At 39.7% G+C, this 27,671-nt stretch overlaps 1 protein-coding gene across 28 annotated transcripts in view; it reads right to left on the bottom strand.

Moving 5' to 3' along the window:
* Window positions 1-27,671, bottom strand: part of PARD3 (par-3 family cell polarity regulator) — a 569,666-nt gene that overhangs the window by 312,266 nt on the left and 229,729 nt on the right. For all 28 annotated transcript variants that reach the window (XM_027976558.2, XM_027976565.2, XM_027976560.2 and 25 more), the window contains one exon: window positions 7,648-7,823. In XM_027976558.2, coding sequence (XP_027832359.2) covers window positions 7,648-7,823 — 176 coding nt within the window. The remainder of the gene's footprint in view (window positions 1-7,647; window positions 7,824-27,671) is intronic.

Genomic DNA, 27,671 nt, shown 5'->3' with positions numbered 1-27,671 from the left:
AGACAGTGACTGTAGCCACAAAATTAAAACACGCTTGCTCCTTGGAAGAAAAGCTATGACAAACTGAGACAGTGTATTAAAAAGGAGAAACATCACTTTGCCAACAAAGGTCCATATAGTCAAAGCTATGGTTTTTCCACTAGTCATGTATGGATGTGAGAGCTATATCATAAAGAAGGCTGAGCAATGAAGAACTGATGCTTTTGAACTGCGGTGCTGAATAAGTCTCTTAAGAGTCCCTTGGATACCCAGGAGATAGAGCCAGTGAATCCTAAAGGAAATCAACCCTGAATATTCATTAGAAGGACTGATGCTGAAGCTCCAATATTGTGGCCACCTGATGCAAAGAGCAGACTCATTGGAAAAGACCCTGAAGATGGAAAAGATTGAGGGCGAGAGGAGAAGGAGACGACAGAGGATGAGATGGTTAGATGGCATCACTGACTCAATGGACATGAGTTTGAGCAAACTCCAGGAGATAGTGAAGGACAGGGAAGCCTGGTGTGCTGCAGTTCAGGGAGTCACAAAGAGCCTGACCCAACTTAGCCACTTAACAACAATCTCGCAGAAAATTAAGGACAGCTATACACAGAGAAAACATGGTTTTAAAACTCTTTTTAGCCCATCCTTTGAGGTTTTAGATGGTTATTGTAACTAGGTGGCATGCACAACTTTTTTTTAATAGCCTCCTACTAAAATGGACTAGTGTTTTCAAATTTACCAATATGACTGGTCTTCTACATTAGAAAGAAAAATGAGCAGAAGCAGACTAAGCAGCCAAAGGTTTGAAAAGAGGAGGAGGAAGCGAAAAAGAGCTAAATATAGAATATCATTTTACAATGAATGAACAAATGACTGAGCCGGCAAGCAGCTACTTTATAATCACCTGAAATAGGATTCAAAGATTACTGCTATTTTATTCTCTGCATATCAACTGTAAAAGTTTTCTTACTCCCACTCTCAATAAAACAGGTAGCCGAAGTTTTCTGGAGGTTTCTTGTGTCTGATTAGCATTGGTGACTCTAATGCTAGGAATTTGATGTCCCAGAAAATGACCTTAGGTGTTCAAATGCACTTTCAACTAAGATTAGGGGGCAGGATGGATGCACAAATTAAAAATAAACAAAAACACTGCTTTTATCAAAGCTTCTAGCTAGAAAAATATTTCCTGTTCTAGCTTTGTATTGATAAGATAGGATCTAATATCTCAATGGGGTGTTGTTATACTTTTGAAAAAGACTCAATAATAGATTTCATTTAAAAATGATAATTATGAGCTGAGTGTGAAATGAAGTGAAATGTCACAAAATCAAATATGCTAAATGTTCCAGATTCTATTCTAAGACAGAAAACCTAGCCTAAAAAGAAAACATCTCAAAAACAGAATTATACTATTATTTGCTTTCTCTTGAAAGGCAAAGACATCCCTTTTGAACTGGATCCAAGTTCTTTAAAAAAAGACTCTCCTGGAATCAACAGAAGAGCTTTAAATAAACACACACAAATGTCCTGAAACAGATAAATAAATCTATTGATATCAATGTGTTTTATCTTTTAAAAGTCCATAGGTAATTCTGATGCACAGTCAAATGGAACCATTAAGCTATTCGATAGGAGAGTAAGTACTGGAATTCAGAAGTAGTACCAGCTGCTTCTGGGTGCTCTTCATTCTACCTCTCACTTCCCAGCCCACCCCTCTAGGACTTATCACAAACCTCTTTATATAACATAAGTACTTTTCACTTTATCATTTATGAATTTATGGGAAATAACTATCAATAGCCTTAAAAATGTTTGTTTCCTTGGTCAAATAATTGTACTTAAGGAATCTATTCTAAGTAAATAATCAGAGATGTCAACATCTGATTGGTATATTAGGATATCCTCTGAAGGGTACTTCTAAAGATTATAAAAGCAAAAAAAAAGGAAAACATATAAGTATGTTAAATAACAACAACAAGAAACACCAAAGTTAATAAACAAGTCCGAAAAATCGTTACATAACAGAACATTGTGCAAGCTATCAATATTTACAAGACACAGAAAAATGCTCTCAATATAATACAAATTAACAAAAAAAAAAAGGCAGGAAATTAAACTATACTTATTGAATAGATAAACCAAGGGAACATTTCATGCAAAGATGAGCACAATTAAGGACAGAATGGCATAGACCTAACAGAAGCAGAAGATATTAAGAAGAGGTGGCAGAATACACAGAAGGACTATACAAAAAAGATCTTCATGATCCAGATAACCACAATGGTGTGATCACTCACCTAGAGCCAGACATCCTAGAAGGCAAAGTCAAGTGGGCCTTAGGAAGCGTCACTATGAACAAAGCTAGTGGAGGTGATGGAATTCCAGATGAGCTATTTCAAATCCTAAAAGATGATGCTGTGAAGGTGCTGCACTCAATATGTCAGCAAATGTGGAAAATTCAACAGTGGCCACAGGAATGGAAAAGGTCAGTTTTCATTCCAATCCCAAAGAAAGGCAATGCCAAAGAATGTTCAAACTACCACACAATTGCACTCATCTCACATGATGGCAAAGTAATGCTCAAAATTCTCCAAGCCAGGCTTCAACAACATGAACTGAGAACTTCCAGATGTTCAAGCTGGTTTTAGAAAAGGCAGAGGAACCAGAGATCAAATTGCCAACATCCACTGGATCATCAAAAAAGCAAGAGAGTTCCAGAAAAACATCTACTTCTACCTTAAAAAAGCAATACCTCTTATTATTCATGAGAAAGAAACTACAGCTTATAACCACTGTGCAATGAACAGAACAGAGACCTTGTCCCTGAAATCCCGTGGGATGCTGGTTGTGATAAGCACCTCATTACACTGCATTGAGTGAAACGATGTCCACATCCTAGATGGCCACTTCATTCACAGGGATATGGACCTAACAAGGATGGCTGAACGGGTGGCAAGACAACTCAAATATTCACACTGACTGAAATATCTTGACTCTTCCCAAGATGAAATATTAATTTGCACACACAAAATCTCAAAGGACAATACATCTTCTAGCGAGATACTTTCCACATACAGTGTGAGCAAACTGGTCTCAAAGAGGTGGAAAGGGCAGTCAGCCACAAAATGTTGAGAAACAGGAATGAGCCAATGTTCCAGAGAACTCTGAAAAAAAAAACCGCCAAGATTCTCCTCCCCTCTATGCCTCACTGCCAGGTAAAACTGACACAATTGAAGGAATTCAGAAGTCTGCATCACTCTTGGTTTCCGAGTTCTCGTCTGGCTTAGCAGCATCCAAGTCTGTGCACTGTGCTCTCTAAACTTGGCAGCGCAGCACCACTCTTTAACCTGGTTAGACTCCACCTCTCCGCTGTGGTTTTGAACCACCAGGGAGAATTCACTGTGGCTGTCCTGTTCAGAAAGAAGAGGCTTTAGCTGATTGGGTACTCCAAAATCTTTCTGTTTATTTAACTGGGAAAAATAGAAAACTACTTACATATGCAGATGAATTATACAAGAACAGAGATGATTTATACAAGTACAGAGATCAATGAATCACAGGACCATGAACCCTTAACTAATTTATTTCCATGTTTTTATACAGAAAACCTAAATCTCTACACACTGATAAGAATTTATAACATCTTGAAATTGCCCAGCATGAGTGAGTGCTCATGGATGCAACACAAATAAAATTTAATACCAATAAACAAGTATGCTTTCCTTCAAGCATTCTTCCTTAATACTGTAAACATCACAAGTCATTTACAGAAAACACGACAGCATTTATCAGACATATACATGCTAAAAAAAAAAAAAACACTCCTCAGACTAAACTACAAACAGCTTAAAATCTAGACTAGGAAACTTAGTAAATAGGTATTGAAAAGTAAAGCCAAAGATAATTCAAAAGACAAATTACCTGCACACTACCTTTAACGTGTGCCATACGTGAATACGATGTCATCTAGAGATATGTGTGTGAATCAAGGACTTTGCTAAGGAATAGTGTGGCTATCTGGCTACATTAAATACCACTCCCAATAGGAAAAAAGTTTGTTGGGTAAAGTAATCATTTTTAAAACCAACAAAATTATATTCAAGTTTATCTCATAGCACTGATATTTATAATGTGATAAAATAGAATAAATGTCCAACAATTAGAGAATGATGAAGTATACTCTACATTGGAACATCTCGCATTCATCAAAAATATTTTCTAACAAAGTCCACACCAGGGGAAATCCCCAGGAAATGGAAAAAAAATGTAGAAATCATCAGGATGCAACTATGTAGACAGAGAATGACTCTAACTTTGTGTGTGTGATCATTAACATCTGTGTTACAATGAATTTCGAAATTGGCTATTATAGTTTTGTTCTATGCTACTAGTTGCCCACATTTTTACAATGACAGATACATGTTATTTTAAAAAGAACTGCCCAGAAGGATCCCCATCTGCTCCGGGTAACCTCTGTGGGCTCTGGAGGCTAGAACACTAAAGTTCATTTCCCAGGAAAAAAAATGCCCCTGGAGACAAGTATCTGGAACAAACCTCATTCTGCTCATTTGGATTCAAGGGCCTGTGATGTTCATGATAATTGTGAAACAGAGATTTTTCTTGGGCTACTGTTAGTGGCAAGCAGTGGAGACGGTGGTGTTTTCAGGCGTATTCCTGGTTCAGGTCAGGTACACAGGTGATAGGAGGCAAGGTGAGCACGTGAGGAGATGGTGCTAGGTCTACCAAGCAGATGCAGGCACAGGGACATTAGGTCTTGTACCCACTCCTGAGACCAGCCAGACACTGTCCAGAAAGCGCTGGGAGCCCAGACTATGGCCTGCCCTGCCGGCCCTTCCAGTGATTTTCTGAAACACAAATTCTCAATATTAAGTCCTTTTGTGTTTAAAATAGCTCCTGTGGTTATCTTCACTACAAGTGAAGCTGACACATACAGACAAGATGTTGAATGACTTAGAAACAAAACCTTCATTTCTTCAATGAGTTCTGACCCACTATCCTACAACTAAGCAAAAACCTTTCTAAGGATAAATTTTTTTAAACTACCAACTTGACTTCTTATATATTTGTTAAGTGAAGTGGCTCAGTTGTGTCCGATTCTTTGTGACCCCATGGACTGTAGCCTACCAGGCTCCTCCATCCATGGGATTCTCCAGGCAAGAATACTGGAGTGGGTTGCCATTTCCTTCTCCAGAGGATCTGCCCAACCCAGGGATCGAACCCAGGTGTCCCACATTGCAGGCAGACGCTTTACCATCTGAGTCACCAGGGAAGCCATATATTTGTGAATATCCAAGTAAATCAGGTCTATTCCAAACATAAATGAAAGGTCGTGAGGCCTATTCAGAAACCAGATTCTTTGAATAGTTTATTGTGTGACAAAAAATTCTAAATTTTCAGGCTAATCTCAATAAGATACTCATCACATATCTAATAAAATAGGTCAGAAGAATGAGCCTAACAGTTAAACCTCTCATCCAAAATAAGCAAAGACTACAGTACATTGCTTTTTCTTAATAGCGTCTTCTCAGTTTAAACTTATATATTTCTTCTTCTTTCTTTACACAAACTAGTACAAAAAGGAGTTTGTTGAAATGTGAAACTGAGTTAAAAGATATTAAAAGGGTATTTTAACATAGACCCAAAGGGTAAATGAAGCAAATATTAAGCTACATTTATTTTACTATTAATATGTGATTAATATCAAGAGAGTTCCAGAAAAACATCTATTTCTGCTTTATTGACTATGCCAAAGCCTTTGACTGTGTGGATCACAATAAACTGTGGAAAATTCTGAAAGAAATGGGAATACCAGACCACCTGACCTGCCTCTTGAGAAACCTGTATGCAGGTCAGGAAGCAACAGTTAGAACTGGAAATGAACACCAGACTGCTTCCAAATAGAAAAAGGAGTATGTCAAGGCTGTACATTGTCACCCTGCTTATTTAACTTATATGCAGAGTACATCTCGAGAAACTCGGATGGAAGAAGCACAAGCTGGATTCAAGATTGCAGGGAGAAATATCAGTAACCTCAGATATGCAGATGACACCACCCTTATGGCAGAAAGTGAAGAGGAACTAAAAAGCCTCTTGGTGAAAGTGCAAGTGGAGAGTGAAAAAATTGGCTTAAAGCTCAACATTCAGAAAACGAAGATCATGGCATCCAGTCCCATCACTTTACGGGAAATAGATGGGGAAACAGTGGAAATAGTGTCAGACATTATCTTTTTAGGCTCCAAAATCATTGCAGATGGTGACTGCAGCCATGAAATTAAAAGACGCTTACTCCTTGGAAGAAAAGTTATGACCAACCTAGATAGCATATTCAAAAGCAGAGACATTACTTTGCCAATAAAGGTCCATCTAGTCAAGGCTATGGTTTTTCCAGTGGTCACGTATGGACTCGAGAGTTGGACTGTGAAGAAAGCTGAGCACCAAAGAATTGATGCTTTTGAACTGTGGTATTGGAGAAGACTCTTGAGAGTCCCTTGGACTGCAAGGAGATCCAACCAGCCCATTCTGAAGGAGATCAGCCCTGGGTGTTCTTTGGAAGGAATGATGCTAAAGCTGAAACTCCAGTATTCTGGCCACATCACGCCAAGAGATGACTCATTGGAAAAGACCCTGATGGTGGGAGGGATTGGGAGCAGGAGGAGAAGGGGACGACAGAGGATGAGATGGCTGGATAGCATCACCAACTGGGTGGACGTGAGTTTGAGTGAACTCCAGGAGTTGGTAATGGACAGGGAGGCCGGGTGTGCTATAATTCATGGGGTCGCAAAGAGTCAGACACGACTGAGCAATCGAACTGAACTGAACTGAACTGAATATGTTTCCATACTTCTCAACACATACAGTGCTCAGGTACAGTCTGCACTGAAAAATGGTCATTAATTTATTCAACAGATGTTCTCTGAGAATCTATTTCATAAACTCAGCAGTGAAAATGACAAGCACAGCTTAAAGCTCATCGGGTAAAAGGTTAGAGGTCTAACAGAACAGGATGATAAGGATTACATGACAAAGACCATTAATACAAAGTAGAAAAAAGTAGGCTAAATAGACTAAAATAACATGTTTATTTAGACTAAATAAATTAGGTGATGGACAAAATTAAATCAGGTCAAAGAAGAGAATATTACTAAGACTAGACAGTGGGCTTTCATTTTGTATGAAGATAAAATTATCAATTGAATTGTGACAGCAAATGACCACGGACAGCGTCCACTCCCATCCTTACCAGTCCATACGCTGTGATTTCTTTAGTATACCTCCAGGGCCAATGCACGCTTACACATTGATAAAATACCCCTTTAAGCACACGGAAAAAGCTCCTAAGAGGGTTGCTGAAGAGGACAGAGACAAGGGTAACCAGGAGACAAGTTTGGAGAGGGACCTTAAGTACATATATTTCATGTTGTACGTTTTCGTGTTTAATCATATGAACATGTTATCAATTCAAAAAAATGGAAAAATAATACAGATTTTTATCAGAAAATTCAAAGGCAATACAAAATAGGAAGTGCTTGGAACTTTGGCATGAAGGTCACAGAGGACACGGTGGGGATGCTGTGGAAACAAAGTTCTGGCTCTTGGGTGCCAACCCTCACTGGTGTGAAGGAGACACGAATGAGAGGCACTCACCTTCCTGTCACAGGCTGCAGGACTGCCAGCAGTGTTTTGCTTGAGGAAGCCAGCGGTTGTCGACCAGCGTGTGGGGTTTTTCCTTGAAGGCTCTTCAGAGAAGTTATTATCACTGACAGACGTGGAAAGGCCAATTAACGCTGGGTCACTGCTTCGTCGGACATGAAGAGGCATATCTGTAACACAAAAAAGCATTGTGTTTTTAAAAGATAACCTAACACCTGAAAACTGTGTGTGAGAATAAAGGTAGTTAAATCCCAAAGATTAAAGCGTAGAGTAACACTTTAAGGTGACAGTGGGTCAGCATCCTAGGTAGAAATTCCATTCGTTTCTTTAAAAGACTTCACTGCGAAAGAAACAGGATGTCTACAGGATAAAAGAATACCTATCTACAGGATGACCTGCTCTAAGGTAAGACGGTCAGGTGTATTTGCATTTCACACCTGTTACCTGTGTGGCTCTAGGCAAGTGGCTTCACTGTCCTCTCCCTGGTCCCTTCCTACACAAATAGCAATAAAACATCACTCCTCACCTAAGGGTACTGCAAGGACTAAATGAGATAGACTGCTTAAAGCAGTTCCTGATACATGGTGTGCACTCAACAGAGAGTGACAAAAATAACCGTTGCTGTTATATCATCCCGACATTGGTTTGGCTTTTCTAGTAAAGAAATATGTTGAATAAAATATTTCTTTTGTTCAACAAAGTATTATCAAAAAGTACAAAGCACAAACATATTTCTTATCCTTTAGATAATGAAATCTTAAAAGTAGAACACCAATACGTAAGCGTGAATGCTCAGTAAGTCATGTGCGACTCTTTGCAATCCCATGGACTATAGCCCACCAGGCTCCTCTGTCCATGGAATTTTCCAGGCAAGAATACTGGAGTGGGTTGCCATGCCTTCTCCAGGGGATCTCTCCAACCCAAGGAGCGAACTCTTGTCTCTTGCATCTCCTGCATTGGCAGGCGGGTTCTTGACCCCTGCGCCACCTGGCCGTAAACTCAGGTAGTACCTGCCACATACTCATGTACACAATTACATAAAAGGTGGTGTTTTATCAGCTGTATTCTGTTTGCAATTACTCTAACAAAAACCAATAACAAACTCAGGTTAGCCTTCGTATGGTAGCACTGGGCACGTGCTAGCAGATGTGATCACTGTGACAACGGAAGAGAAACACTACGAAACCAGGTAGAAGGGCAGAGGCACATGCCTCTGTGACACTGAGAGTCAGAACCGAAAGCCCCACACGTCAACCGAGCGGAGAGCGTGATCAACCTACGACAAGACTTTAGATTAAATTCATGCTTAGAGCAACTTGTTTACAAAACCTGGGATGCAGGGTAAATATTTGTTAAAAGCCGCGAATAAAACAGCTTTAGTGGAGAAGGAGTAAACTCATCATTTATTCTATGAGAAACAATTCTGGAATATTGATGCATCTGGTAAATGTGTGGCTATGGAGATCGTTGAGGATGTGGAACTAAGGAAAGATGATTTATACATGTTAACGGCTACATTTAAACCACTGTCAATTCAATAGTCTCAAATACGTTAAAGCAAATTAGAAACGATCAGAGAAAACATATGAATGATCAGAAAAGCATATGAATCATACTAAAATGTTGCATTTAACATTTGCTTCCACATCATGAGGATTTGATAACCAATAAAGAGTCTGAGTAACATAACCAGAGAAAAAAAATAAGCTGAACATTTAATACTATTGGTATTTATCTTAATTTGCTAAGAGAAACACATACAGGAAAATTACAGGAAAGAATAATTTTCAATTTTTAAGTGTATGTAAAAAACGTGTGACAGTCCTTATTGCTTACAATTTATAGCAAAAAAGAAAAAAGAAGAAAGAAAGAAACAAAACAAAACAAAGAACTATACAGTCACTCTCAAAAACAAGTTCACAAAAATATACCTTTAAGGATCCAGGTGTGTTAATAATACTACGCTCTTACCATAAAAAAGTTCTCTCCCAATTAACAAAATTGTTCTCAGATTCAATAAGCAGAAAAGCAACAGAATGGGGAGGAGGGAGAATAAAATACTTCTGGGAAATTACAATACTGCTCCTTAGATATGGGTTCTGTCGCCTCCAGTTACAGGGTTGCTGATTGCTTGGTTGTTAAAGAACTGTGTCTACTTAAAAAATGGTCCAGAAATAATGACTAAAAGCAGACAATGATAAAATTTTAAAGTACATGAAAGTACATTTCACCCCCAAATAAATTCAGGGACTATAAATTTCAATGAATTTGATTGGACACAATAAAACAGCCTACTCAACTTGTTTCTGAAATTCTCCCCAAGAGAAATACACTGCAGACCCGATTCAGATTAGATAAATAATTGGGATCATCGTCTTCCGAAAAGTCATGATCGCTGTGTTAATCTGTTAGTCTGAAACAGACACAAATAATTAGCACTTTGTACCTCTCTGCATCTGTAACCCTCAAAATTCAAGATGCAGGGGAAGAAAGTGGATTCAAGGAGAGGTGGGGTTACAGGGGGACTGCAGGCCTTTCAGTTGCCCCTTCTGGCGAGATGCCGGGGCACAGACACAAACCACACGGTGAAGGATGCCGCAGGAGATCAAACTCTTTTTGAAAAGTAAACACTATGTTCTCAGCAAAGGAATACCAAGTGACAGCATGATGATCTGGAAGTCAGGCTGTCTCACAGCTGATGAACTGTAACAACAGAGTCATCAAAGAGCACACGGGCAGCAAACGGGAAGACACCAGAACAGATCGCATGTCCAGCTCATGCCGGCTGCGATTTAGACAGTGTCTCACACTGAGAGTGACAATTTACATTTTTATTGGTTTATAATTTCTTCGTTTTATGGCTGTGTGAAAATTATGTCATTTTCATCCAGTTTATATTCACGCATGCACATATTAAATAACATTAAGAAGTCAATGACTTGAAAGAATCTGAATCTTTATTTTAAGCATTAATCCTGGTGGAGAAGGGGGCTTCCCTGGTGGCTTAGTGGTAAAGAATTCACCTGCAATGCAGGAGCTGCAGGTTCGATCCCTGGGACAGGAAGATCCCCTGGAGGAGGGAATGGCAACCCACTCCAGTCAGCATTCTGCCTGGAGAATCCCAGAGACAGAGGATCCTGGTGGGCTTCAGTCCATAGGGTTGCAGAGTTGGACACAACTCAAGTGACTTAGCACGCATGCAGGCCCAGTGGAGAAACATGTGGCTCACTTCACAGACCAGTAAGTGGAGCCTGAGAGGTGACAGAAGAGCATGGGGACATGCATCTGGCCAGGACTTGAGGCTCCTTGGTCAGCACTCCATCACCACCCAAATCATGAAATTGATTCTATCATTCGACCATTCACTGAAAAATAAACTCCACTTCTAGCTATCTGAAGATATAAATGTCAGTCTCAATTTTGTAAAGGGGAAGAATTCTGCAGTGTTTTCAAAGTAAAATTACACACACTGAGAAATCAAACACAGATTTTTAATAGCATCATTAGATTTGGGAGAGTTGAAGAACTATTACATTAGCTATACATATAAACTGAAACAAGAGGAATCCCAATTTCAAAAATGTTAGAAGGAGTTAAAAAAAAAATGAAGGAAAAAAATAAAAAATCTCTACTAGTTCAATAAAGGAAGTATGATGCATAAGATGACGAAGCATGCCCTAGGGCACAGAGATATTTATACCTCAACTTTGACCTCAGGACCCTTTCTCACTCTAAAAGTTACTGAAGAACCCAAAAAGCTTTTGTTTATGTGGGTTATAGCTAGGCACATATACCACGCTAGAAGTGAAAATGAAAAGAAAGTTTTTAAATATTTACTCATTCATTTTTAAGTTAACAATAATAAACCTATTACATGTTAACATAAACAACAGAATTTTATGAAGATGATTTTACAAAACAAAGCATATGAAGCTGGAGAGGAGCACTCTTTCACATGTTGCTTAGCAGCAGACATCTGGATTCTCATTTCTGCTTCTTCATTAACCTGCTGCAATATGAGCGAGTATACAGAGGAAAAAAGAACTCCACAAACAGCTGCAACCGGAAATAGAATTTTAATAATCTTCTCAGATGGACTTCCCTGGTGGTCCAGTGGCTAAGATGCCACACTCCCAATACAAGGGGCCCAGGTTTGATCCCTGGTCAGGGAACTAGATAGATAACACACACAGCAACTAAAGGCCCATGTCCCATAACTAAGTGGCTCAGCTGGTAAAGAATCTGCCTGCAATGTGGGAGACCTGAGTTCAATCACTGGGGTTGGGCAGATCCCCTGGAGAAGGGAAAGGCTACCCACTCCAGTATTCTGGCCTAGAGAACTAAGACTCAGTGCAGGCAAATAAATAAAATAAAAATTAATCTCCTCAGATAACTATATATCTTTGATACTACACCAAAACTTGACTTGAAGGTTAGCTGCAATATAGAATGCAAACTTCTTGTTCTCTTGTTACATCTTACTCTTCGAATGGATCTTCTACCCATGAAAAATTTTGCAACAATTACTTGGAATATATTAGTAATTAGGTTAAACCAACTCTCCAAATGTTGATATATTTCTTTACAGCAGAAAATCACATATGTGAATATCACTACCAATTCCATCAGAAAAAAATCATTAAGTATTGGGACATTATCGTGCTCACAATGAGATATAAGTTTTCCAAAATCTAATTCTACTAGAATTTAAAGCTCGAATGTTATCTTTGGCAATGAACACTATAAGTTGTTTTCCATGTAATGACAGGCTCAGTTCATCCATTTTCTAGAAACCCTGCCAGAGAACTGAAGTCTGAAAAACACAGCTTTTCCATTCTTCTTTCAAATAAAAGCACTGCTCCATTAAAAATGGTTATCTTAGCTTACAACTCAAATCATCATATACAAGTTTTTCTGAATATGTGGTTTCCCCGGTGGCTCAGGGGAGCGAGTTCGCCTGCAATGCACTAGACCAGGGTTGGATCCCTGGGCCAGGAGGATCCTTTGGAGAAGGAAAGGGCAACCCACTCCAGTATTCTTGCTTGGGAAATCATTTGGATAGATGAGCTGTTTCTGGAGAGCTACAGTCCATGAGGTAACAAAAAGTTGGACACCACTGAGAGAGTAACACTGTCACTACTTTCAATATGTACAAGCACTTTATGCCTACCTCCTATGTCGTTACACAAAAATCAAATTGCATGTTCCACGGTCAGGGCTTTTTAAAAGTTATCATTTTGCTGCCTCATCAAGAATAGCAGATAAAATGGCTTTTATCTCTAAACTGCAACTGTGCTAAGTGAGGAATACATTTGGGGCTACCATCATATTTTGTTCCAAGGGGCCTCATCTTACCCATTAGTGTCTGGACACCTTTGGTTCAATAACAACTCAGTGAACAACAAAAAATATGTTTCTGGATCACTGTGAATAGAGTTTTGCCTAACAGTCTCCCTGAGATGTTCTTAGTGATGCAAAGGACCCAAATCTCCATTAAAATAAGTAGATGTTCATTAAATGACACCATTAGATAAAAAATTGAATACAGATTAGGAGAAGCTATGACTTGGAATATTATAGTATTGACCATGTACTTGAACATGAACTTCCAGATGTTCAAACTGGATTTAGAAAAGGCACAGGAACCAGAGATCAAATTGCCAACATCCGTTGGATCACTGAAAAAGCAAGAGAGTTCCAGAAAAACATCTACCTGCTTTATTGACTACGCCAAAGCCTTTTACTGTGTGGATCAAAACAAACTGTGGAAAATTCTTCAAGAGAAGGGAATACCAGACCTCCTAAGAAATAGGTATGCAGGTCAGCAAGTAAGAGTTAAAACTGGACATGGAACAACAGACTGGTTCTAAATCAGGAAAGGAGAACATAAAGGCTGTATATTGTCACCCTGCTTATTTAACTTATACACAGAGTACATCATGAGAAATGCTGGGCTGGAGGAAGCACAAGCCAGAATCAAGGTTGCCGGGAGAAATATCAATAACCTCAGATAAGCAGATGATAGCACCCTTATGGCAGAAAGCGAAGAAGAACTAAAGAGCCTCTTGATGAAAGTGAAAGAGGAGAGTGAAAAAGTTGGCTTAAAACTCAACATTCAGAAAACTAAGATTATGGCATCTGGTCCCATCACTACATAGCAAATAGATGGGGAAGCAATGGAAACAGTGTCAGACTTTATTTTGGGGGGTTCCAAAATCACTGCGGATGGTGACTGCAGCCATGAAATTAAAAGACACTTGCTCCTTGGAAGAAAAGTTATGACCAATCTAGACAGCTTATTTAAAAGCAGAGATATTACTTTGCCAACAAAGGTCCATCTAGTCAAAGCTATGGTTTTTCTAGTAGTCATGTATGGTTATGAGAGTTAGACTATAAAGAAAGCTGAGCACTGAAGAATTGATGCTTTTGAACTATGGTGTTGAAGACTCTTGAGAGTCCCTTGGACTGCAAGGAGATCCAACCAGTCCATCCTAAAGGAGATCAGTCCTGAATATTAATTGAAAGGACTGATGCTGAAGCTGAAACTCCAATACTTTGGCTACCTCATGCAAAGAACTGACTCATTGGAAAAGACCCTAATGCTGGGAGATTGAAGGCAGGAGGAGAAGGGGATGACAGAGGATGAGATGGTTGGATGGCATCACCGACTCTATGGACATAAGTTTGAGTAAGCTCCAGCAGTTGGTGATGGACAGGGGAGCCTGGCATGCTATAGTCCACAGGGTCACAAAGAGTCAGACACGAATGAGCAGCTGAACTGAACTGAACTGACCAAGTACTTGGATGAAGAATTATAAAAAGCTATAATTTCTATGATTTTGGTTAACATTCACTTCAGCCTTCGCCTTTAGTTTTTGTATTCCTAGGGTGTTTCTGCTTTATTTTACAAAAACAGGCTCATACTGTATGTGCTGGTTTGTACCTTTTCCCTCCTAGTAGTCTAGGGACTACTAGATGAAGGACAGGGAAGCCTGGCTTGATGCAGTCCCTGAGGTTGCAAGAGTCAGACACTACTTATCGACTGACCAACAACAGTTTATCAAGTAAGTTATATCAACTATAAGGCACAAATAAAATTGATTAGTCTGCCAAAAAAAAAAAAGGCAAAAACAAGAACCACCACCTGCCTAGATGTATAATCCCAACATGTCAGTCCACCTCACTGGACCTCAGTGTCCCCATCTATAAAACCAGAGATTTAGCATTAAAACTAAAAACTGTATGATTCCATATAAGATCAATATTCCTATACTGATGATCATCCACCAAACCTCATCCTAAACAGAACTTACAACCATTTATGAAGAGGCACTAGAAAAAAGTATACAAGCATCTCAAAGTAGCATCATTACCAGTTGCCTCAGAGAAGAATGAAAACTGCCCAAGAGTTGTGTGTTAGAATGCAGAAGTAGCCACAACTGCCTTGAGGTCTTTGGATGACCTGAACACGATTCTAAGGAGAGAGACGACTCCAGATGTCTGGCCTTTTCAACAAAATGAAGCATGAAACACAACTGCTTGATTCATTTGACAAGCTCCCCACCTCTCACTGTCCTGATAAAGCAAAATATTGGATAAAAGGACTCAATTTTGTCTTGGCCTCAGAGAAATAAAATACAAAAACAGCCTTTTTGCCTATAATTTGCTTCATGTTTCTAGGGCTCACAATTTTTCAGCATTACTAATAATCCAATGCAATTTGCATTCTTGCAAGCAATTAGAAATAATGGGAGCTTCTCATTTAAGGTAATTTGGTCATTATTATTATGATTCCTTACCATCCATTTTAGGAAAATCAATACTTTTCAAAACACAATAATAAAACTTTCTCTCCTAGTAATCTTCTGATTTATTTAATATATAGATTTTCAAAGTATGGCCTCTGAAATATTAACAAGAAAATTCAAAGATGAGGGGCTTCAATAATTAAGCTCCTGGATGAAGCACCCAGAGATGGGGACGATGTCACCAGGTCCCGGGTGGTGGTAGAGGCTGTTTGATGTGTGCCTTCCTTTGAAGAGGGGATAAACCTTCAAATTCTCTGTGGCACTAACGCACTGTAAATATTGATTTGCCTCTCTAGATAAGGGGCCTTTTAAATAAGTGAAAAAATGGAACATCTAATAATGAATTAGAGCAAATACTTAAAGGTCAGATATATACATTTTTAACAGTTATACATCATACCCCTACTCCTAATCAGCTTTCCCAATGTTTCTCTTCTTTTATTCTTCCAGTGATTTTTAAATCACTTAACCACCCAAGGCAACAAAGAAACCTTTTCCAAGAAGACAGACACCAGCCATCAAGGTATTTAATCAAACCTAAAAATAATACGCAGTTGACACACATATTAGAACTTATGATGCAAGCAGCAAAATTATGCTTCATGCAAAATGAAAACCATCTCCACCATCTTTGGCAGTTTTACATTTCTTAAAGACACATATCACAGTGAGGAGAGAAGTTATTAACACCAGCCATGGGGAGAAAAACATGACCTCAGAATTGCCACTTTTCATTATTAGAGTGTCCCTTTTTATAAAAGTATTTATCTGTATTTCACTTACTGAGATAAAATCCTTGGAAGAAATCTGAGGAAAGGCAAGATAGGAAATAAGCTTGAAAAAACAGCAGATGACTCAGAGAGAAAGACATAAAATGAATTTTATTACCCTGTTATCACACACACACACACACACACACACACAATTTACAAGCTATAAATAAAGAATACTATAGTTGGAAGGTGTCTGAGAAATAAATTGAAAGATCACATTTACAGATGAGTGCACTGAGTCCAGAAAGAGAGTGTAGAGCTGGGTCAAAGGTTACACTACCCCTCTGAGCCTAGCTGTCCCTGGAGTGCTTGTCAATGGACTCCCCATCCCGTGTCATTTGGATATGACCACAGTGCTATCCAAGAAGAATTAAGATGTGTCAAAGCCACCACAGTATGCTTACGCTTCACTAGAAATAACAGGAGATTTCTTGGGAAGACTGAGTTTAAAACCCATTTCTATAGATAAGAGAATGAGTTCAAAGGTCCCACTGAATCTTAGATACATATGAGGAAGGGGGAGAGACTCAAGAGGGAAATAAATATTCAGTGTTCTAATATCATGTGAATATTTACAAAGAAAAACCCAATAATTTCTCTGAGGCATACGAAATTGGAATCATTAGGATTCCCATTCTGGAAAAAAATAATACATCCACCCTCATCAGGAACCTCCCAAATATTCATATGAGTACAAGTAAATGGAGAGAAGTGAATAAGATCAATGGGTTGTCTCAATGTTGTTAGGATCTAAAACTTCAGTGTTTCAAAATCTTACCAGTGAGGGAAATAGACAAGGGATCTCTAGATATTATTTCTTACAGCTGCATGTGATTCTCAGTTCTCTCAATTTTAAATATTAAATAAAAGCCCCTTCCAAAAAAACAGAAAGCCCCAGGTTAAGATGTCTTGAGGTCTAGGCCTGTAGCTACCAGGACTGAAGACATCTTTCTAACCCCGTCTTCTAGAACAGTCTCCTCACCTCTGCACACAGCCACATGCCTTGCTGACTGTCTACACCGATGGCTCCCCACAATGTGCTCCCAGCTCAGATGCCTCCATGTCTCCCCTCCTGCGCGGCCTCTGGCGTCCACCCACCCCGGTCCTCACTGCCCAGGGGCCCCCCACGGCTGCTCCTCAAAGGGCACCAACTCCTCACACCCGTCTGATCCAGCAGCAGATTCAGAAAGAGGCAATTAAAGGGAGGTTTAAAGGAAGGACAAATATACAGCAGGATTGAGGGAAAGCAGCAGGGGAGACGTGGGGGGAATAAAGTACCCGAGAGAGAGGAGTTGAGAGCACGCACGGGGAGCCAGGAGCAGGCAGGAGCGACTGCTGAGCTACTCTCCTGAGAAAATGAACACAACGCAGGACAGGACAGGAAAAGGTGTATGCTGTGGCCGGGAGGATTTTGTGTTATCTTGAGTGGTAATGCTTCCCCTCACAGATGAGTGTTGGGCCCTGCACACGCCCTCTATTTCCAGGGACAGTCGCCCAGCTGGCGGGGAGAGCTCAAGGGTCAAGTCCAGCTCTGTCTGTCCTCACTGCCTGATCCCAGGACCCAGAGTGGCCCCTAGAAGAGAAAATCCCTGATTCCTGCAAGAAATTTGTGCGGCTAAACTGTAGCGTTAAAGAAGTGATGGAGAAAGTGAACACCAAGGGGGAGCCCTGGATGAGCCAGCCAGGGTCGTTTAAGTCAGAAACTCTCCAACTTTAATGTGCATACAACACACCGCGGGATCTTGTTAAGATGATGCCACAGATCTTGGGTCACGGAAGATGGAATTCTGCATTTCTAGTGTAACCATGACATCCAGGCTGCTGCTCCCGCCAGTGCACTTGAAGACTCCGCAGGGCTGTGTGTGTGCTCCGTCGCTCGGTCAGGTCCAACTCCTTGCATTCCCATTGGCTATACCCAGGCTTCTGGGTTGATGGGATTTTCCAGGCAAGAATACCAGAGTGGGTTGCCATTTTCTTCTCCAGGGGATCTTCCCAACCTAGAGATTGAACCCTCATCTCTTGTATCACCTGCATTGGCAAGGCGGATTCTTCACCACTACGCAACATGTTAAAACTTTCTTTAGCTGTGCTACACATTTTGATGGGCTCTCATCAGCTCGTGTGTTCCTTGCCTCCAGCCCAGACCTCTGAATGCATGAATGCATCCTCTGCATATCACTCACAACACCTTTACTAAAGTACATGTCAGACGACACAACTCAGAGAGGTTGATCCGGTGGGGTCACAAGGCATCAGATTAAGCCCTGGCACCTCTCCACCCAATGCCGAGATCCAGTTGGAGTGCTCTGAAGTGACCAGAGGCCACAGACCCCTCCATCCGTTCTTGCCCATTGTCTTGGCCACTCTAGGAGCCTGGAGGGCACCTCCTTCTCTAAGGAGTCCCTAGGTTCTGAAAGCATAGTGAATCCGCCTTGTGTTAATTTCACTGACTAGAACCAGTGCTCTCTTAACCCCTCTCCCTTGTTAATCTCAGAGGTTCCACCCTTAGATCCCAGCCCAGCAAATGTTTGCTAAAATGTGGTATGAATGAATGTGACTACCCATCTCCATGCCTTCACACTGGCTGTCTCAAGCATTATAAGGGCAACCTTTTTAGCAAAGAAAAAAACAATTACAGAACTTAGATGGCCAGAGAAAACCAGAAAAAAAGGGGGGTGGGGGTGGGGGTGGTTTCTGCTAGGAGAAGCTCAAATAATTAGGAACTGATATATTAGTGATAAACTCTCTCATCAAGAATCTCAGCAACATTCTACCAACTATTTATTATTAACTTTGTACTATTGTTCTTCCCTCAGTGTTTGCTCTCCTCTGAGAATATTTGAGCCCGAGTAAATCTAAGTTCTTCATATATAATTTTATATGTATATCTATCAGATCCCTTACATGACTTCCACTGTACCAATTTAGTTCAACCACCATGTAAATTAAATTTTGAAATTATCAGCTTCACCTGACAAGTTATTTGTCTTTCAAAATTGATGTTACCTATTGATGGTTTCAGAGATACTCTCTAAATGCACACTGCCCTTTCTCCTTTGACATTTGTCTTCTATTATTTTATTAAGGATTCAAGTAACTCAGTAACTGTCAAGTTAACTTTTGATTAGCATTATTCTCCCATTCCTTTATTATTTTAACCTTTATTTCATAATACTCTACAAAAGTATAATATTTTTCTCCTAACCAGGGACCAGCTTTTCACCTATTTCATGAGCCAACTTTCTATTCTTTAAGAATGTAATCCTTTCTATTATTTAAGGAAAGTACAGCTTTCTGTTACATAAGGAAGGTCCTCTATATAAGCAGCCTTTATAATTATTTCATGAGCACAGTAACCGTCATCAGCTACTTCACAATGGCAAGGAACTCCTTTTTTAAGTTTTTTTTTTTTAATGTGGACTATTTTTAAAATCTTTATTGAATTTGTTATAATTTTGCTTCTGTTTTATGTTTTTGTTTCTTGGCCACAAGGCACATGGGATCTTAGCTGCCCAAAAAGGGATCAAACCCATACCCCCTACATTGCAAGGCAAAATCTTAACCACTGGACCACGAGGGAATTTCTTAGCTGGAAGGGCCAGCTAAGAAGCAAAGCGCTTCTTAGCACCCAGGTGGTAAAACTTCCATCAGAGTCGCTACACATCATTAGGCTCATATATAGATTCTTCATCTTGAACTTGAATGTTCATGGTACTAAAAGCTATACAAGAAAGTATCAAAAGTCATTCATTCAATACAAATATCTGATAAGCACCTACTGTGTTGTGTGCTAGGCACACTTCTAGTTGCTGCCAGTAAGTGATCCCTCAAGGACTATATACTCTGGTGATACAAATCACCAGAGAGATTCCTTGCCCGTTTCCCTTACTAGTGATGAGAAGGACAATGGATAAACAAATAAGAACAGATAATGTCACAAGGTGATCAGCGCTGCAAAGTGAAGCTGAGGAAGGAATCAGGGGCTGGGGAAGGTGGAGAAATGCTAGTTTATCTGGGGGAGTCTGAAGGCAGCACTAAGAAAGCATTCAAACAGCTCATTATCCACTTTCCTGTCTTGAGTGTTCCAGTTTCAAATTAATTCCTTGCCACGAGCCTTATACATCCTGGCTATTCATAAAGCCATTTGGCCCTGGTTGCTGCAAGGCGGCAATAAGACTGGATGCTTCTGAAACATATGGCCTCGTGTCTGTTTGTGTTACCTTCAAAGTGCACAGATCTTTCAGAGCTAATCTAATCCATTCCTCCTTTTTCTCAAGGAAAGAATCATGTAAAAGTAAATACATCCTGATCATTTGTAATGAGCCAATTAAGTCTGTAATCACTAACACTCATTGAACATTTACTGTGGGGTCATGTGTGTGCTAAGAATCTTACTGCATTAATTGATAATCTCCTCAGAACAAGGCTAAATACAGGTTACATTATTACTCCCACTTACTAAGTAGGGAAACTGGTGAAGCTAACCTACCACTAACTGGTGGAGACAAATCCAAGCCAGTCAAGCCATGGAGAGCACATCCCTTTCCAGGAAGCATGGAGTCCTGCAACACCAAGAGCTGAAAGATCAGGGCTCTGACTTCCCCGCCAACCTGGAGGAAGAGCAGTAAATGCTTGTGGGTTTGCTCAGGGATGCAGGAACACCACTGTCACTAAACTAGTGGCTCCCCTCATGCTGGGACCTTTGCAATCCTTTCCACGGGTAAAAAGAAAGGTCATGAAAGAACTTCAGACTGAGACATTTCCCTTCAGCTAAGACTGGCAGACAAATGAGACTTTTAACTTCATCACAATTTATTTCATTCTTAGGGGATATGAGGGAAGAAACGGGCAGTGGCACACACTGAAGTGGGGTGACATTATGGAGAGAGAGAGAGTGTGTGTGTGTGTGTGTGTGTAAAACTAAATGCTTCATGCTTCATATCTATGTAGGGAACACTGAGCGGGATTAATAGGTTTAATCTATATATTCACACAGTATGTCACCACAGCCTTGTGATGTAGGCTATGTATTTGCCGAAAGACTCTTTTCAGTCAACTATGTAGTCTGTTTAGGACAATAATGCCTGAAATATACTAAGTACTCAACAAGGGCTAATTCTCTCATCTGCAGCCTTGCTATACCTGACCTTAATAAAAGGTCAGAAATGCAGGTCAGTACTAAGGTCTTCCCATCCCCACCGTGCTCTTGTTTGTAACTCTTTGAGTTACACCCATGGGTGCAAATAATCGCTAGTCATTAAAAATGATCTGGGAGTATCCTGTAAAATGTGGGTTCCCGGGCCCCCACAAAGAAATCCTGAAACTTGGGTCTAGGGTCTAGGACAAAGTCCAGTCATTACTTTTACAAGCTCTCCAGGAAATTCTGTTTGCAGCCAAGACGGGGAATCACTGCTCTCTACTAGAGAGCACTGCACATCTAACCTGGGAGATCTTGTTAAAAATACAGGTGCTGATTCAGTAGGTTCTGGGCAGGGCTGAGCGACTGCATTTCTAATAAGGCCCCAAATGGTGTCTTGGACTAGGAAGACCCCCATCTGTGCTGCCAGGCAGGTAGCCACTAGCCATAGTGTGGAAAACATGCCATCACAAGGTTTTATATATTAAACAATTCTGTCAGATACTGAGTTTAGCTAAACAAAAATGTAATTAAGTGATCAGTAATTTTATACTCTCTGTTTTATTAAGTACTAATCACTAAGAAAGGATAAGATGTGAAACGGTCCTCCTGCATCTTTTTAATTTGAAAATGTTATAAAGAGAAAATCTTTCAACATGTTAGATAGAGGGTGAACTTGCATTTTCTAAAATCTCGTTGGACTTTTTTATGTAATATTTCCATGTTTATATTTGCATATTTGGAGACTCATAATACATGACTCCCCAAAGAAACAAATATTTACAGAAGAATTTTTTATTAAATATTTGGAATTTTTAATTAAATTGATATATTTTATATATATTGATATATGTGACAATTCAAATCCTACTGCAAATCTGTATACAACATAGAAAATTCCAATAGTAATGTGAGGTGAGGAGGAATCCTCTATTTACTATTTTAAGAAAACCAAACAATTACTTGTCTGCTTTTTAATTGAGGCGATAAAGCACTTTAATATAGATAAAACATTTCTAATATTTAGGAAGCATTTTTCCAACTATAAAGTCACGAACTTTACCCATAACTCTGACAGCCTGACAAGCAAGCAAACAGAATTCAACCCAAGAGTAGTTTCCTAGGCAACAAGCAGAGATACGACCAATGAAAAAAATGAAAAGGAGAAAAGCATTGCAGCATTTCCAGTGAGCTTGAGAAATACATTTTAATTGTCAAAATGCCACAAAGACAACAATATTGAAAATCATTTCACTGAAAACGATTCAAAGCAGAGAGCCATTTTCATTACAGCAAACGAGGTGTGGAAAAATAGAAAAATTAGGTTCCCTTCCTTTGCTCTGAATTAAGTAGGGCCGGTGATCAATCTTGGTTGATTTTACAAAATTTATCTACATTAGTACAGATTTTTAATATGCCTCCTTAGTTTTCTCGACAAATGGGACCGTACATTAATTCAACGGACTAAAGAAGAGAGTCACCCAGAAAGACGAGGTAGCACAGGATACAGGGTGCGTCTGAGCATCTTCTTTACAAAGACATGCTCATCATACCTGCTTAGGTCTTAATTCAAACAGCAAACCACACACTTCACAAAACAGATTAAAAAGCACTAGGCTGTCCATATTCTCACCTGGCTTCTGTTTCTTCATCTGTAACAAGAAGGGCTTGGATTCCATCGCAAAACCCTTTCTGGCTCTAACAGCTTTTGATTTTTAGAAATACAGTATAGAAGGGCTGTTTTTTCTAAAAACACTGAGAACAAACAAAGGCTAGATTCTAAGCCATTTTAAAACTTTTTCTTCACAGGATGTAAACTTTGACAGCTAACCTTTAGAAAATAATATTGGAAATGTTCTACTACACAGCTATTTAAATGTCTACGTCTTACATCAGCTTTTGTGATGGCATTTGCTCTTATATTTAGGTCAGGAACATTTACTTGGATTAACTAAAATGTGTTGGATGCTCATAATCTATATTTTCACACAATGTGTCACTACAAGCTTCTGAAATAGTCTATATTTTTACCAAGAGTCTTTTCAGCCAAATGTTTAGTCAATTTAGGAACTTGCATTGAATCGATCAACTAATTCAGGCAAAACTACCAATTTAGTAGCTGCAGGCAAATGTCACTGAAATGTTTTTCTGATAATTCACCTTTCAACGATTGATGAATTAAGGGAATGAATAGCAAAATGATGCTTCCAAACAAGAATATGTTCACAGTTTTTCTTTTTCTCTCTTGTCTACCCAACAAAGTCAGATTAATATATTATAATTCATTCTCCAAAGCCAGTCACCTACCCTTGAATTTTATTAGATCCCTTTAATTTCAGAATCAGGTGCTTCCCTGAAATCAACGTGGGTATCTGGGTGCACTGACATGCCTCCCTCTTTTTTTACATATAAACACTTGTTCTCATATAAAAGTTATTACAATGAAAGAAATATAAGTTACAACAGAAAAAGTTAATAATTCAAAAGTTAAGACAACACACATTCTGTGAAATATCAGCACATACGTTGGTAAGTGGGGGCTTCCCTGGTAGCTAAGCGGGTAAAGGACCTCCCTGCAACGCAGGAGATCCTGGTTCAATTCCTGGGTTGGGAAGATCCCTGGGAGAAGAGATAGGCTACCCATTCCAGTATTCTTGGGCTTCCCTGGTGACTCAGACGGTAAAGAATCCTCCTGCAATGCAGGAGAACTCGGTTCGATTCCTGGGTGGGGAAAGTCCCCTGGGGGAGGGCATGGCAACCCACTCCAGTATTCTTCCCTGGAGAATCCCCATGAACAGAGGAGCCTAGCGGGCTACAGCTCATGGTGTCACAAAGAGTCGGACACAACTAAGTGACTAGACACAGCACAGCACAGCATGTTGGTAAGTATACCCTTATAAATTAATTTCAGTTCACTTATAATTGCCTTACTTTTTGCTTTTTATCTTACTATCTAGATTCTTCAACTGTCTACTCTTCAGAACACTGAACATCATTAAGCATCCGTAGAAATAAGCTCTTTAATACATGATACATATAAGATCAGCTGAAAGAAAATTTAAGCGATTTGGCCATTAAAAGAAAAATGAGAAGAGTAAATCCTAAAAGAATCTCATGAGTAGACAGACTGAAATTATATGTATGTCTGCGAGGAGTCTGACAAAGCCTGAACTTGATTAGGAAGGAAATGTTAAAAGATTTCTTTCCCTTTCATGTGAGCTGCCAGGAAGCAAGCCCAAAGGTTTGTAGATTTAACTACTATGTGATAGGTGGTATAGATATATAGATTATATACAAATAAAATTTTCTTTGTCTTGGTTTTCAACTTACATTTTCCTTTTTCACAATTCTCTATTTTTATTTTCTAATTATTGTTTTTAGTGTTATTTTTAGAAATTCAACATAAATCCACATGTGCTAGATAATCACAGAACATACCTAACATTACTGAGTCTGTACAGTATCAACATTATAATTATACAAAGGGAGATAAGCTTTAAAGTATCAAAATTAACAGGATATATACAACCAATTTATTCTAACATATCTAGAACTTAATACGCTTAAAAAGTATATGTTGAAGAAATCAGTTAATTGGCATTTATTTATTCCAAGCAACAATATTCCAATGAAGCATCACACATTTCACAAGAGACCTGGGACTGAATACAGGTCTTCCTTTGTGGGGAAAAAAAAAAAGGTAACAGCAAATCTTTGAATCCTCAAATTCGAAAAACTCTCATATGCTCTAAAGCAAATTATGGGGAAAAAATTATCATGACCTAAGTGTAAGATCTTTACAAGGGATTAATCAGTGACTTGACAAGCCACAAACTTTTTATGCTTGCATTTCTAAAAAGAGAAATTCCTATCGAAAAAAAAAAATAGTATTCAGTATCTTTCAGAATTAATCATGATTCATTCAGAATAAACTGGCTATTAGAGAGCTGACTCCATGTCAAAACCCTACTGAATTAAAATATCAAAAATAAAAATCAACTATGTTTTTAGGATAACTAAGTCGCTGGAAAAGAGCAAGCAGGAAAAAGAACCCTACGTTTGCTTCTCACCAGGATTAACTGGAGCAGGCTGACATGTACCACTAGGAGTGCATTATCAGCTATGTCATGCATATCCAAGAATGGATAATCATCACACAGGGTTCAAAAATACGGTATGAAAATAAATGCCAAGGATGACAGAAAAATAAACATTCATGGGAGAAGGAGATTATGCACATTTTTAGTACAAACATGGCCAAAAATCTGAACATTCTCTTTCCCTTCTTTCCCCGGAACCAGTGCAGTGTCCAAATGTTGCTAATCTATATATCGATCTACCTGAAACACTCTCTCTTCCTCCTCCACAGACTTGTCCCAAAATTGCTCCAGGCCCCTCACAATTGGAACTATCTGCAGTAAATACCTATCATACTTGCCTTATCCCACTGTTTTTAATCAAAATCAAAATGTGTGACTTGTCTGTGCTTCCACAGGGGATGTCTAGAGTTGGTTCAAATCATCTTATGAGAAAAAAATAAACATTTAAGAAATGTTTGAGAGTTGGTCACTGAACAGAACTATTATTCAAACTCTAATGATATAAACTTATAATTAAATAGGGGCTTCCCAGGTAGGGCTACTGGTAAAGAACCCACCTGCCAATGCAGGAGACCTAAGAGACATGGGTTTGATCCCTCAGTTGGGAATGATCCCCTGGAGAAGGACACGGCAACCCACTCCAGTATTCTTGCCTGGAGAATCCCATGGACAGAGGAGCCTGGTGGGCTACAGTCCATAGCATTGCAAAGAGCTGGACACAACTGAGTGACTAAGTATGCGTGCATATACGATCACAGAGGAACCCTCACCTAGTCCTGATGCTCCGACTTACCTGAGGTTAGCATCTATTCTGCATCATGATCATGTCAAAATTTTTATGAATTTGTTTTTGGCTTGTCCAAAGCTTGCATTTTCTTTCATAATCCTAATATTTAGAGACCAAAAAAAAAAAAAAATGCCCATAAGAGACTAGGTTTTAGAATCCTGCATAAAGTTGAAGACACCAAACTTCCAATCGCCTATCTGTATTTCCCAACTGAGAACAATTTGCAGTACCCTGTATTTGTTTTCCAGTAGAAAGATACTCCAATTGACAGCATCCTTCTTCTTTTAAACCTTTGCAGTAATTGGTGTTGATCCAGAGGGTCACAAAGAGTCAGACACAACTAAAGCAACTTAGCACCCACACGTGCATGCATAATTAAATTGATTATATTAAAAGACTCCAATATTTTGGGGCTTTCCTGGTGGCTCAGCTGGTAAAGATTCCATCTGCAATGTGGGAGACCTGGGTTGGATCCCTGGGGAAGGGAAAGGCTACCCACTCTAGTATTCTGGCCTGGAGAAATCCATGGACTGTATAGTCCATGGGGTTGCAAAGAGTTGGATACGACTGAGTGACTTCCACTTTTCACTTCAAAACACATCACTTTCCAAGTCCTTTACAACAAGTTTTTATCATGAACGCATGTGGTACACTGATGCATCTGTATGATGGAAACACCGTATAGTAGTGCATCTCTCACCAATGCTGTGCTCACAGACATGGCCCTGGGAACATAAAACTGGCCAGTGAGAATGTTTACACCATGGAAATGGGCAAATGCCACAAGCCAGGTCTTCTTCGGTTTTCAGAGACACAGCTGTGAAAAGGTTACCAGCACACCAGTAGATCTGCAGAACCAGACAATCCTCTTCTCCTAGAATCAAGAAAAGCACAAGACACCACAGGACTGCACTGCGAGTCTGTGCGATCAGGAAAGGCCATGGGAGAAACTGTGACTTCGAGCAGAGTCCTGAGAGATAAGCCGAGGTGAGGCAGGTGAGCAGTGAGGACAGAGAAACAGCTTCACCACACTTGTGGGGAAGCAGGGAGCTTGGGGCCCTGAAGGCCTGAGACCCATCCATGAAACTCAAGCAAGGGAACCTGTTACAGGGTAAAAAAGATAGACACAAGACAGTTCTTGCAAACTCTACCAAAACTTACTGATGCTCAGTTCAGTTCAGTTCAGTTTAGTTGTGTCCGACTCACTGCCACCCCACGAACCGCAGCACACCAGGCCTCCCTGTCCATCACCAACTCCCAGACTCCACCCAAACCCATGTCCATCGAGTCAGTGATGCCATCCAACCATCTCATCCTCTGTTGTCCCCTTCTCCTCCTACCTTCAATCTTTCCCAGCATCAGGGTCTTTTCCAATGAGTCAGCTCTTCGCATCAAGTGGCCAAAGTACTGGGG

Source organism: Ovis aries, chromosome 13, assembly GCF_016772045.2.
Source record: "Ovis aries strain OAR_USU_Benz2616 breed Rambouillet chromosome 13, ARS-UI_Ramb_v3.0, whole genome shotgun sequence".
Classification (NCBI taxonomy): domain Eukaryota; kingdom Metazoa; phylum Chordata; class Mammalia; order Artiodactyla; family Bovidae; genus Ovis; species Ovis aries.
This window is presented reverse-complemented; position numbering and strand designations above follow the sequence as displayed.